Genomic DNA, 14,594 nt, shown 5'->3' on the forward strand with positions numbered 1-14,594 from the left:
GAGGTACTGTTTGGAGTGAGCGAGGGACGAAGGCGGTTAATATTACGGAGATGAAAGTAGGAAGACCGAGTGATATTATTTACATGTGCTGTGAAGGACAGAGTGCTATCGAGGATGAGACCAAGACTCTTAACCTGAGGGGAGGGTGTGACAGAGTTTCAATGGATAACGAAAGACTGGTTGGAACTGTAGTCAGTTTGGATCTGGTGCCTTAAAATGAATTCTGTTTTATTGCCATTAAGTTTAAGAGAGTTGTGAGTAAACCAGATCTTGATTTCACTTAAACAGTCTGAAGTGGATGTGGGTGGGAGAGTATATATATCACAGAAACACACACAGGTTAGAGTCCAGCCAAATGTGTAGAGGTCTCTTCGGGGGAGTCCTCAGGCTCCTCTCGCTGCTGGTTCGGCTTCCACATAACAACTCGCTCCAAACACTCTTCAGTATAAATTTGCAAACTCTCCAGATCTTCGTCACGGTCCTCCAGAGAGCTGAACTTTGTGGAAATAAAGAATGTATTTTTATTATCTTTAAAGCTGTCTAGAAATAAACTGTCTGAAATGGCGGTAACCAGTGCCGTGCTGCCGTGGTCGATACCGCCGAGTCTTGTGTCACTACAGCATAGCATCACCCGGGACCTACAGTTTTTCTGTAACTTCTTGTTTTAGGAAGCTAGCTTTTGTTAGCACCTTCCTTTGTACATGGTTGCCAACACCAGGTGGCTCTCTCTATCCATACTTGTAAGGAAAAACTGTTTTTCACTCCATTATTTCCACCCGACCAAACAAATCACTGCACTTTTCTCATGATGCACAGTCTGGTCTGAGGGAAATTAGCCTAATTATTTTGTTCCCATTACCATGTAAAATTCCTTGTTGGAAATGTGCCAATTTTCCACTAAGGCAAATAATTGAGCTGTAGTCTAATCAGTTGAGGAACTGGCTGACCTGCCTTCCCGTCCCTTTCTATGTTCCCTTGTTTTTCTGTCACAGCACAGCAGCTCGTTATGCACAACCTACTGTAGGTTTTTGGTGTTATGGATGAAGCGCTGAAGTGACGGCAGGTAATGGAAGAAGTGGGAAATGATAGGGATGGGCATAGGAAGAAAGTGAGAAAGGAAGCAATAATTGAAAAGGCAAGAAATGAAAGAAAAGGAGGGATAAGTGAAGGAAAGATGTAATGAATAAATGAGCTAAAATAGGAGAAAGAATCCAGATGAGCGAGCAAGGCAGGACAGAGTCAGGTGGAAAAAGAAAGGCATGACAGCAAATGGCGTAAATGAATGAACAAAGTCGAGTGGGTCATGCGTGTGGGTGGTAATGTGCACTTTGTTTATGCAAAACCGTGCTGGTTTTTATGGTTTTCCATGGATCAAGAACACAGCGGAAATCAGGCTGACACATCCCAGCCTGCAGCAGAAAGTCAGCCCTCGCTCCTCGCTCCATGTCACACTTTGTTTCAGTCAAACCCAGTACATGGTGATGATACTGCATGGAGTAACCAATATGGATTAATGCTATCAGTGCGCGCATCAGCTCATATAACACCAGCAGCAGTGTTTTCTGTGACGGAGTAATGTTAAAATGTCATTCTTTTCTATATGTTAGTGTTATTTTGGTAATTCTTGCCATCATTCCCTTCTGTAATAATGCCATTGCACCAAAGCAATTTAGAACATGTAGCAGCATAGCTTTAAAAGTCAGACAAGGCAAGAGACAAAACACCACTTCGTCAATCTCATTTGGAAGAGGAAAAAAGAACAAGACACAGCCTAACATAATCACCAACACGTTGTGCTTTCATTCTGACCTCCTGTGGTGGTATTAGTGATCCAGGTATATAGTAAAGATCATTCCAGGTGTATTCCCTTTGAGTTTTTCATGTTAAAGTGGAGCTTTTACTTTCACTAGAGTATAAATAATTATTAATTATGTTGTACTTTTTTTTTCTGTCTGAAAGAAGCCAGATTAGTTCGCTTCCTGTTCAACCAGCTTTCTTCTGATTGGCTGCCCCTCATAAATAGGTCTATGTTTCTTCTCTTGAATATGTATGATGTCATGTCATGGAGCGGGGATATACCTAATACGGTCGTCTTACGTTGCCTGTCCCAGGAAGCCCCACCCACCCATTTGCCTTCTATAATTTTTCATGTGAGGCAGCCAATCAGTAGAAAGAGAAAGTTAGTTTAACGGGGGAGGAGCAAAAACAGCTCATTCTAGTCAGTGGATGAACCGAGGAGCTTCGCCATTCCCAGCATAGTCTAAAGATGAATTTAAAATCTGCAGAGGTAATGTAGTACAGTAGCTTTAAATCGTGTGGCGAGTCCACAATAATAAAACCAAAAAACAAATATTAGGGAGACGCGTCTGACCAGCTAAAGCATGGAAAAAAAAGATTTGGTTAAAAATGAGCAAGAAGACCTAAACTTTAAATATTTTTGAAGGATGTGAGAGCGGGGCATAAAGTGAGGGGAGACGAGGGCCCCTTGCCTCTCCACTTTTGATGCCCTTGGCAGCTAAGTAGTAATAAACCTAAATTATAGTTTAAACCTCAATTATTGGAAAACAGAGGCTTTTTTCCCATTTAATGGAGAAGAAACCAGCTGTGTGCAAAACAATGATGTAATATGTCCTTTTAAATATTTCCCCGTTGACACATCCAGCATCCCACATTAGCATTCATTTGGAGTAATGCTTTTGGCAGCTTAGCAAATCCAAGTCCAATATTTACCTTCTTTTCCTCTTTGATGTGTTCCCACCAGCATCACAGCAAAATATCTGGCTGTAAAAAGCTGCTAAGAGCTCGTCTATGTTCCACAGCAAGTCATTAACTTTGCCTGTCTTTGTCTGCTGAAAACCGCACTGACGGGAGGTGAGAGTGGACTGAAACAGTAAAGTTGCAGACCATCGAGCCCAAAAAGCGAGAGCACTTGAAATGCACTAAAGCAGAGGTGATGATAACGCTCTGTGGGTTTGTATTTATGAGCCACATCAGCCACACACTCAGAGGAAATCGATCGGTTACATACAGTGGAAATCCAGCAGTCCTTAAAGGTGCAGTTTGTAAAACCGGGTCACTTTGTCATGATGTGCTTTGTAAAAATGCACACGTGCTTTTGTGTTTCTATTACTGAGTTAGTGGAAACTCGAGTCCTAGTTTGTAACAATTTATAAGCAGAATAATGAATAGTTCTGTCAAAAATGGCACATTTTTCATCTTCATGCACAGACGAGGTGCGTGGTCTTGGCCATTAAGTCTCAATTTAAGGTCCAAAGAGATGTCGATGCAAATGAAGAAGGTTGAGAAACCTAAATCAACGTATCCGAGAAAAAACAAAAACTTTAAGAGTTTTCAAATCAACTCTCTTAAAAAGAAGATTTATATTTTTGGCTTTTTGCCGTTTTTTTTGGTGGTGAGATGAGGGCTGACTAGGATCCAGGCCTCTGCGGTGAGGATACACCCGTCTGTACACGGGGCGCATTTGTTACATTTTTAATGTTTTAAACCAAAAATCTTTTTTTTTCCCTCAAAGCTTGTTTTTATTATTTCATGGGGGATGAAGTTGCCCCACAACCCATCTCCAATAAAGCACTGCAGGAAATTTTCACATGCTTTATTTATTAGATTGATGTTTGGGTCATTTAGGGGATTTTGTTTGGGAGAAAAACAGAACAAACTACATTTAGTTTGCTAAAATTCAGGAAATGAAGTGAAGTTTGAAGCGTTCCGAGTGTGCTTTGAGCAATGCAGGAATTTAACTTCAAACAGAACACGCAGCGTTTTTTAGTGGTCGATGCAAATTTCCGACCCTGTTTTTTCTCTAATGGCACGAGTCTGAGCTAAATAAATGAGCCAGGTGAGCTTCAAGAAACATTAACACCCCTTCCTCCCTGGCTGTCATAAAGCCAATAATTATTATCAGTTTGTAAAAAAAAAAAAATATTAAAGAACTGGTGTGTTTGTGTGTGTGAATTTTGTGTTTGCAGGGCTCAAAGAAATGATCCATGACAACTTGACAGAATCCAAGAGGACCATTAACCTCTTGCAGCGAATGAATATCTACCAAGAGGTCTTTCTCAGTGTTCTCTACAGATTGTTGCCCATACAGGTAATACAACACTCACCTGTCATCTCGGCTGGTAACACACAAAAGATTAAAGACCTCAGCTACACCAGCTAGACTGTCTGGGACTTTTGTCATTTGTTCTGTTAATTAACACATCCTTTTTATGTGTAGGGGTGGGGGGGAGAAAGTTAAGTCACTCTCCAGTGTTTTGAAAAATGTATTTTCTTTTGGCATTATTACTGTAATAATCGTAGTCAAATGAGAAGGTGTTTGAGGCGCAGTGGCGTTCCTTTGTTTTTCTGTCTTTTTAGCTGACATGACTCGGAGCCCTTACACTTGTCACACTGGAGGAAAAGGTTTCTGTATTGGCATAACAATTAACCGAGAAACCGCGACTAAGCTTCATCAGCTGTCTCACCGAGAGACAAGAATGTCAGGGAGTGAAATATCAGACACAACTCTGAAAATGCCACAGTGTTCTCGAGTGCCCGAGTCAGTCGCTGTCACTGTTGTCAACTCTGTGCATTCAATCGCGCTGCCTAATGAACTAATGGCTTCCCTTTGTGTATGTGTGTGTGTCTGTGTTTTTGTGTGTGTGGCCCAGTCATATTTGGAGCCCGTGTACTTTTATATTTACACAGTGTTCTCGCTCCAAGCTGTGTATGTGATCGCTTTGTACCTCACAGCGTGGCTTCTGTCTGGCTCCTGGCTTGCTGGTGCGCTCACCGGGGTCTGGTACATCCTTAACAGGTGAGTAATAACTATCTGTGTGCGTGACACAGTGAAGGAGGAGAGAGTTAGTTCCTTTCTTCTCGCACTTGACTCTGTCATGGCAGTTTTTCTCTCAATATAACAAAGAGTCCTTTTTTTTATTTATTTTATGGATCAACTCTTAAAGGTGCAGTTGGTAATTTTTTTTTTTAAGGTTAGGTAACACAAAGAAAAGATATTGTACTGATAAATATAAATAGATTAGTGTGTATTTATATCTTCCAACAAATTGATGCTTTCATAAACGAACCACCCAAACAACAAAAAGCAGCAGCTGTTTATAAGCTAACATCATCCTAGCTAACGTTAGGCTTGAAAGTCCTAAAAATCACACTTTCTCTAATAACAGTTTGATTACATTCTGACATCATCTGAGAGTTTTGTTTTTTTTTTTACCAAGAGTCCAACGATATTATATCTACTTAAAAGACATCAAACAGTAGCTAACAGCAGCAAACAGCAGTAGCTAACAGCAACTAACAGAAGCAGCTAACAACAGCAGTAGCTAACAGCAGTAGATAACAGCAGCAGCTAACAGCAGCAGCTAACAGCAGTAGCTAACAGTGGCTAATAATAGCTAACAACAGCTAGTAACGGTGGCAAAAACAGAAGCCTTACTGACAGGTATGCTATTCTCAGAAACACATCTCAATATCAGTGTCATTGGTAAGAAGGGATGTTACTGACTCATACACACCTAGCATCACTCTTAGGTGACCACAACATGTTTGTCCTACAGCGACCACCATAGCTAGGATTATGCTCTTGAATTAAGAGGGTTAAAAAAGTCAGTACTATGTAACTTTTAGCTTCACATGACTAAGTGTGACTGAGGCTTTAGCCACCTGGTGATGGTTAGTCGGTTAAGTTGACAAAGTAGGTTAGCTCCCCTCCTTGAGTTTGGATGAAGCTCTCTGTGAGTCCAATTCCCTGCTGATGTTGATCCTTCATTAGATGGGTTTCTTCTAGCTAATCTTAAGCTGATCTTTGCTTACCCACCTACTTAATCATGACACATTGTTGAATGCTGAAAGCAGTAGCTCATTTGTTTCTTCACATATGCTGTCAGTAGTGAAATACCATCTAAAGCCCCAAAAGTTTTTTTTCTTTTCTTTCCTTATGTGAAGTTAAAATCAATTTCTTTGGTCTGAACCAGTCGTTTGTTGACATTGAAGTAAACTTAAGCGATTGCTTTGTGTTGCTCACTGTTGATACTGGGACGCTGGACCGCCACTTGGGAGTGAGCATAAATGTCACATTATTTTGTATTTTTGTGGAATGTTTATCCCGAGTGTCTCACATACTGTGCAAATCAATCCACAGGCTGTGAAAGGCAACCGAGAGAGATGGGAAGGTCTCATTGTTTATGTTATATAACAAACCTTGTGTAGCAAACCTTGAAATTTTGGTCAAACCCAGAGTGCATCCTACTAGGTTTCAGTTAAAAATCTCCCACAGATGGAAGAGAAGACTTAAGTGCGTATTTTGCATTCACTTCAGACCAATCGTCTGGATTTAGAAGTGATGGGCTGTAAATCCCAAACCGTGGGTGTTTGTTAGCTTGAAGCATCTATCGTCTTCATTTCTTAGATCCGTGACTTCAACACCTGAGCATATACATTATGCAAGTGATCAGTGGGGGTCATACTACACAGATGTTTGCAGGGAACATCAATAATCTGGTTACACATGATTTTTAGCAGCGGTGTGAGCACGAAGGGTCAGAAAAGCTTAAGACATTTCAGGTTATGTGAGAGTCGTGTCCTGCAGAGTCTCCTCTAAACTTCTGCTCTTTGCTGTAGTGTGAGCAGAGTTTTAAACACTGTGTTAGATGCACTGCACATCAGCAGCGGACTTCTTAATAGATCTGGAATATTGACAAAATATTTCATCCTTGTTTTTAGCTTCCTACCAGCTGGTTGTGCCTAATAGACGGCCTTCAAGCTGGCCTACACCCAAAAACACCAGCGGTGAGAGATTTCAAGTTTGGGTCCAAACATTAAGTAATGTCAGTGACATCATGTGGCTTCTGACATATTTGGCGTTATTGGTCAAAGAAAAGTTTCCAGGAGAGTTTTTAATTTCCCTGAATGTTTTTAAGCGTTTCAAGAACAAATTTTATTTTCCTAATTTCTTTAGTTAGTTGTTTAATTTGTTGATCGAGGGGGTGATTAGCTCAGTGCACACTCAGCAACTTCTCAGTCACCACGCAGCCAAGCTTTGAAGCACTCTGAACTCTACTTTGTGGTCTATTTCAGTCTAAATGAGGATTTAATGTCAAAATTAAAATCCCTGCTATATGAACAAAGACTTAAAAGTAGCAATTAACACTAAAATTAAGTGTAATAAAAAATTAAGCTATCATTTGAGAGTGAATGCACTCATAGTCATCAGTATAATCAGACTTCTGGAATCTGGAAACCTATGGGCTCTGTGCATCTTTTGTATACAGTCTATGTGTAGGCCAGAATTTGCCAGTCCATCCTGAATATTGATTCAGCAGTTGCTTTTTTTAATACGAATGTGTCAAATATATATTATTTTCATTATTATTATTATAGGAAAATAAAGGCTTTAAATTCACGCAAGGAGTTGACTTGATGTTGCACAGGTGCTCACTCATGTCTGCTTGGTGCGTATCACGAGAATGAGGGTACAGTGAGTGGAAGAAGTGACTGACTGCCATAAATAAAGCACTTTGCTTCGTAGCTGAAAGTTGGTCGCTAGTGGACCTTCCAGGTTGTGTAGCTAATCCACTGACAAACCAAACAGACACAGTGCATGTACGGGACAAGCAGATCTAAATTCTTCTTTTGTTAGTTTGTGTTACTGGTGTGTGGATTTGCCTACTTTTCTGTACTGTTGGAAGTGCACTAAAGTTTAAACGGTCTCAAAAACCCTCCTGGCGTTTTCTCTGCTGTCCATTTGGAGCTGTAAACGCTGTACGACCTCAGAGCGCTTTGAAAACTGCCGCCATGATCTCAGGATTTAATTTTTTTTCTTTTTCTCAAGCCACCAGAAGTTCCAGACTTCTGTTAGGTTTCCTTCACGGTGTTTAGCTGAAACGGTTTAACACCATCTCTCCATCGCTTCATCAATCATTCTCCTTTCAGGGTAGATACTACTCGTGTAGAGTTCACCATCTCCCTCAGAGAGAACTGGTCTTTGCCCTTCTTAGCGCTGCAGGTCGCCGCTATCACCTGTTACCTCAGACCCCAGCTCACCACATTACAGCAGGTAAGCGCAGAGCTATAGCCCAAGCTCGCCACATAGATCAGCCTGATGAGGCGAGCCACTCAATAATTTAGAAGTACAAGCAGCACAGAAGAAATGTGATCAGGCAGTGTGGCTGTAGTTATGCAGATTAAGCGTCTAACCCTGTGTGCGCGCGTATGTTTGTGTTTCCTCCTCAGAAGGTGATGGTGTGGCTGATGTATGTGACGACGTTCTGTTTCTGTCTGACCTGGCAGTTCAACCAGTTCATTCTACTGGTTCAGGCTCTCGTCATTTACACCCTGGACTGCGGTGACTTCTTAACAACTACACAGGTAAGAAGGACCAGATATTTACAGGTTTCTAGCTTCTGGTTATAGTTTCATGTGTCCCAATCAGTGGCACTAAGCTTGTATAGGTGCTAAAAAATTTGACATATATTAAACACTAATATGTTATAAAGTGTAACAGCTGACTCTAGGTGTCCTGGCAACAATTGTCTGTTTTTCCATTGTTGAGCTATGAGAAAAATCCTTTCGGTCTGCAAGTAATTTGTTGCAGAGCTGAGTTAGTGAGACTCATATTGAGCTATCTTTCTGTACTCATAGTAGATATGTTATCTAAAGTCTGAAGAGTAGGCAGAGATAACAGAGTTGTTGGGGTGAGGTTGAGGTGAGGTTTTGCATCATGAGAGGTGAGAAAAGGTGAAGAGAAGCTGAAATAATCAAAAGACTTGCATTGATTGGAAAACAAGAAATGTTACTTTCCTGGGAATCTATTCCTGAGCGTTGGAAGGACAGACATGTTCACGCACAGTTCACCCGCTTTACAAACACCAGAATTTTCTATTCCTCACTTGCTCGCAGCTGTGTTTGCAATGCAGATAGTTTCTGTCTCATTTGCTCAAACTATCCCTCTCTTATACATTTCCACTCGTGTGCAGTGGAGGTGAGTAGGATTTGATTTGTGGCGCTCACCTCATTAAAAAACCATGATGTCCAACTGAAATTGGAATTCTTACTTTGTTTGTAAGAAAAAGAACAATAAGTGGAACGTTTATTGTAACACACCAGGTGTATTTTTGTTTGTTTTATCTCGTGTTTTAAAACGTATCCCACAGCCTTACTTTTATGTAGCTTAACTCAGGTAGTTGTACAGGTAGCTGGAACACCTATGGAGCGTTCCTGCTTGTTGAATCTCAGGTGGTGGCCTAGGGCCTGCTGTAAGGTCACCAGCTGGAAGCCACTTCTCACTGATGTTTTGCTGTGTTAGGCCCGGAGCATGCTGCATACCTCTGCGTGTGGTATTCATAGAGACAGAGCTGCTGCTGCTGCTATTGCCAGCACACAGAGAGAGAGAGAGTGCACCTGGAAAAAAGTCGGCTTTCTCACAAAGTTCTGCTGACTTTCTGACTTTCCTCCACCCTCTTCCTTTTTAACATCCAAATGTGCAAATAACTATTAAATAATATTTAGGCTACATCCATTTGTGTCTGGGATATTTTCAGATACATTTGGTCTGCAAGAGGCCGTGCGAGTCTTGCACAGTTGAGGAAAGCAGTGTTTTCAGCCTTGTTTCCAGAACATCTCCAAGTGGACGGGCAGCAGCAGGGACATCACCCTATTATCCCTGCAGCTGGCTCTGTGATACTTTTCCCCTCCACATTGTTTCTCCTCCTCTGCGTTCTCTGCCAGCTGCTTTCTGGCCTTGTTTAACTTAACTCGGGGAAACTCCAGTAACATGCAGGTCTCCATATGTGCATCTCTTCCTTCCAATGTCCAGTCAGGATGGTGGTCCTATTCTTGGCTGATTGATATGTTAGAGGCTGGACATGTCTGAGGTGACCAGCTCCATGGATTCATGGCGTTTTGCTGGCTTCAAGGTTTATGCCAGTTTCTGCATCACCAGGTCAATTAGCTTCAAAAACCTCAGAGAGAGGAGAGCGGAGCCAAAGCTGTGCATCTTAAAGTTTTTCATCCTCCAACTTTTCTATTGTTACACCTTTCCAGTTATTTATGATAGATTAACATTCATTTTACGTCTGGGCTGATGTAGCCTCGGTATACTGTGTGGCCTTTACTTGCTAGCATTCCCAAGCCTCATGTTGGCCCCGTCATTATTTAAAGAGTGTGTCGAGTACGGTGGCTGGAGGTGAAAAGCTCGAGGAAAAATAACTAGTTTTTAACTGGCAGAACAAGGTGTAGTGGTTGACACATTCATCTAACGTGTGATTTAGGACAGATTCCCGTTTTAATTCTGAGAGGAAACACAAACCCAACCTCAGCGGGCCACAGGATCTAATGGGAGGCCAGTTTAAATGGGAGGGTTACATCAGGTAGTGAATCCTTTGCCAAATCAAATACGCAGATGTATCTGCTGCTTCGGAAATAAAGGACGGGCTAAAAGAACTGTGACAGCAGTGAAAAGGACACACCAGGAGGGAAATGAGAGGAGTGGAAAATAAATGCTCAGTGCGTCACAGGAAGGCCTCCAGCAGCAAAACGAAGGGATGGGTCAGGGTCACCTGATCCAGCCTTAACCATAAGCTTTGTCATTTTTATCAGAGGGTGTCTGTCTCCTGAATCCAAATGAGAATTCAGATATCTGAAGGCTCTGACTCCCATTCTTTTGGAAATTCTAGCTGTCACAAATAAGTCGGCAGTCGGAGTGTGAGGTGCTCTTTAAGGATGAGATTATAATGTCTTTATAATATTAACATGTTCTTTGATTTTTTTGCAACCTTGTTAGAATCCATAGCATGCTGCTGTTTTATTTAAAAACAAATGATTTCAACCATACACACAGTCTACGGTCTTCTTTCATTGGTCCACTTTTGGACCAGGCTGTCAAGTCAACACTCACTCGCTTCTTCTTTACGTTGTTGGTGTCTTTCTCCAGGTGACTACGCTGTACCTCGTTCAAGTGAGCAGCCTGCTGAGCGTGTGGTTCCTCCAGTTCTGTAACTCCATGATACTGGGATCACTGGTCCTGAGCTTCATAGTAGCCGCGCTCTTCATCAGACATTGCCAGGTAAGCGTTATGAGTGATGGGTACGAAGAAGAAAAGTCTGAGATTAGAGAGGGTAAGGATTTGGAAAAAACCGAGCGCTGACACTAAAAGAGTCATGGTGGTGGAAACTTGTTGACACACAGGTAGAAGATTATCTTTTACGTTTTGGTTGAAATCTGCGTGCTGCAGATGGTGTTTGCAGAAGATAATTTGTATGCTGGAGAAACGGTTTCCTGTCAGGTCTGAATGTAATTTAGTTCAGTCTTATCACAGTAACTTTTGCACAAACATTTAATGTGACAGGATGAAAGGCTGAGATTCAGGAGTAGGGAGATAAGTATTTAAATTCCTAAAATAAATGTTATTTTAGTAATGACATGCTCTAATTGCAAAAGCTTTGCTTTTAGCAGTCTTTCACAGATCTGTGCTCACATGTCTTGGACTTAAGTCATGCTTAGAGGATGATTCTGGTGGCTTTACACTGAACATGCAGCTTACCTTGGACTAAACACCAGCCTCTCGACATCATAAGCACATCTACGGTCAGCAAATTGATGTAATATTTTGGTGGTTTGAAGAAAAATCTCAGCTGTAACTAATGAATGATAATGTCCAGATTTTTGGCTGCAGTCTGGTTATTTGGCACGCAGGTGTCTGTACTCACTGGCACTATGCTGCAGTTCAGGCTCGGGGTGTTTTAGATTCAGAAAATGCATATTTTTAGGGAAATATTCTTAGTTAAGCAAAGCTATCAAGAATATAAAGGATTTTATTTCTGTGAGTGAAGTAAGAACTAAATACCACGTGCCTGTGCACTGCTGTACATGGGCTGTTCCTTGTGTTTTCATAGCATTGCCCTAATCTTCTGGACAAATTTGGCAGTCATTTGATAACATGCATAAACTGCTGGGACACCAACAGAGGTGCAGAAAGGTTTCAAAAGAAAGTAGATTGAATCTTTTTATGGCTTTGATGGTTCTGCTGGTACTTGGATGAAATTGCCATGCCCAGTGTATTGTTGTCGACCCTGACTCGCCAGCAGGGTAGTGCGTATTTTGGCCAAATGGATTTTTCAGTTTAACACAGTGATTCACATTTGGAAACAATTAGACTTTCTTTCAGAAACTGTTGTGATTTCCTCCTTCATCATCATGTTTTTAGAATCAAAGTAGGAGCTGTAGGGACCTTTCCTTGCTCCAGGCCCTGCTGTTTCTTTGTTGCTATTTTCTACTGTGATAGTCAGTTTATTTTTAATGTTAAAACTGTAAAATTCTATTTGGACTTCAATTCAATTCAATTTTGTTTATACAGCAGCAAATCACAACAACAGTCGCCTCAAGGTGCTTTATATTGTGAGGTAGACCCTACAATAATACAGCAGGGAAAACCCAAACCATCATACCTATAAGCAGGTGTGTTGGCGACAGTGGGAAGGAAAAACTCCCTTTTAACAGGAAGAAACTTCTGGCAGAACCAGGCTCAGGGAGGGGCGGGGCCATCTGCTGCGACGGGTTGGGTGAGAGAAGGAAGACAGGATAAAGACATGCTGTGGAAGAGAACCAAAGACTAATAATAACTAATGATTAAATGCAGAGAGGTGTATAAACACATAGTGAGTGGAAAATGTGACTGAAGACTCATGGGAATCCCCCAGCAGCCTACACCTATTGCAGTGTAACACCAACCTTATAAACAGTACCCTAATCTGTTATCAATGGTCATTGATCAGTGGTTGTTGATCAATGGTGATGACAATTTGCAAGTGGAAGAAAGCATTCCTAATTTTTGTTTAATATGTGCATTGAAGGACATGTCCTGGTCAAAAATGACTCCAAGGTTCTTCACAGTGTTACTGGAGGCTAAGGTAATGCCATCCAGAGTAAGAATCTGCTTAGATATTTTTAAGATTTTTAGGGCCGAGTACAATAACTTCATTTTTTTGTGCACTTCGTCTTTATGTCTTTAAGACATTCCTGCAGTTTAACTACTTGGTGTTAAATGTCTATCGTTTCATTTTACGCTGTCGTTTGTTTCGCGGTGTCACAAAATAAGCTGTTTACGGCAATATTTTTTTCATGGTTTTGATGTCACTGTAGTGGCTATATTAATTTCTTAAAGTTCTCTCTTTCTCTTATATTTAATATAACCACACTACAGACGGACAAGCGCCTGTTTTTATGCGTTGTGGTTAGCAACAATGATGGTAACAGCATCGCGTGTACGCTTGTTTATGTTCCACATAAACCTTTCACAATAAAGCTCAAGATCCTGTTAAGACTTTTCAAAATAAACTGAATCACGTGAAAGAGCAGATTATTTACGGATGAGAATTAAAAAAGAGCCGCCAGGTGCTAAAAAATAAAGCTTAGACTCAAACGTTCCCGCAAGTCGAGCTGCCCGAGATTCACAGAATTTACAGAAAATGTTACATTTTTGTGATTTATATCGTTATCGGACGATAGAATTCTTATATCGGGATATGAGATTTTGGTCATATTGCACAGCCCTACTACAGCGTGCTCTAATCGCTCTAATAGGATATTATGGTCGACAGTATCGAACGCTGCACTGAGGTCTAGCAGGACAAGCACAGAGATGAGTCCACTCTCAGAGGCCATAAGAAGATCATTTGTAACCTTCACTAAAGCTGTTTCTGTGCTGTGCTGAGCTCTGAAACCTGACTGAAACTCTTCAAATAAACCATTCCTCTGCAGATGATCTGTTTTACAAGAGTTTTTGAAATGAAAGGCAGGTTGGAGATTGGCCTATAATTAGCTAAGACTGCTGGGTCAAGAGATGGCTTTTTGAGTAACGGTTTAATTACTGCCAGCTTGAAGGTCTGTGGTACATAACTGATTATTAGAGATGGGGTAATCATATTTAAGACTTAAGCATTGACTTGCACCTTTCCAACATTTTTAGGAATCTCTCAGTTGAACACAGCTTGTTAAATGCAGTATTAAGCTATATTTCATACCCTCCGTGGCTTGGCCGATTTTCAGTTTTTACATAAAATGATGGTGTTACTCAAAGAACTACTTAAACCTTTACAGCATTTGCGTCAGACTTATTTGTGACTTATGAAATAATGATTTTATCCAACTTCTGGTTTGAAACTTGAGGCATATTAGTTTGTGAAACAGGTATTCTGTCCTCTGCAAATGTTGATTTAGCCTTGGCAGACAGCGTTCTCATTTAATGGCTGGATTAAGCTTTAAATGCATACCTTTGATGTTGGATGGTTTTGATGACAGCAGGTCTGCAAAAAAGATGCACCTGGCATACTGATGATGAGTCGACATGCTAATAGTGGCATTCAGTAGCACAACTGGCAAAATACATCCAATTAGAGGTTGTTAAGTTAGGACTGATAGTTTCCCTACAGTCACCTCAGCTGCCTAACCCTGCTGTCGGAAACACACAAATAGTATTCCAGGGCAAATCTCCAGTTTACAGAGGCGGAAGATCTCAGAGGCGTGCTGTGAGACTATTTCTAATTCAGTGGAAAAGCTGATAGATTCTCACATTTTGTGTC

General features: G+C 41.1%; 1 protein-coding gene across 3 annotated transcripts in view; it reads left to right on the forward strand.

Moving 5' to 3' along the window:
• The window catches only part of dpy19l3 (dpy-19 like C-mannosyltransferase 3), a 71,278-nt gene that overhangs the window by 18,016 nt on the left and 38,668 nt on the right, over positions 1 to 14,594 (forward strand). For all 3 annotated transcript variants that reach the window (XM_014335810.2, XM_042223842.1, XM_042223841.1), the window contains 5 exons: positions 3,987 to 4,108; positions 4,671 to 4,816; positions 7,951 to 8,074; positions 8,251 to 8,385; positions 10,949 to 11,080. In XM_014335810.2, the coding sequence (XP_014191296.1) occupies positions 3,987 to 4,108; positions 4,671 to 4,816; positions 7,951 to 8,074; positions 8,251 to 8,385; positions 10,949 to 11,080 (659 nt within the window). The remainder of the gene's footprint in view (positions 1 to 3,986; positions 4,109 to 4,670; positions 4,817 to 7,950; positions 8,075 to 8,250; positions 8,386 to 10,948; positions 11,081 to 14,594) is intronic.

Source organism: Haplochromis burtoni, unplaced genomic scaffold (genome assembly GCF_018398535.1).
Source record: "Haplochromis burtoni strain Fernald_Lab_line unplaced genomic scaffold, NCSU_Asbu1 Contig_121, whole genome shotgun sequence".
Lineage (NCBI taxonomy): Eukaryota > Metazoa > Chordata > Actinopteri > Cichliformes > Cichlidae > Haplochromis > Haplochromis burtoni.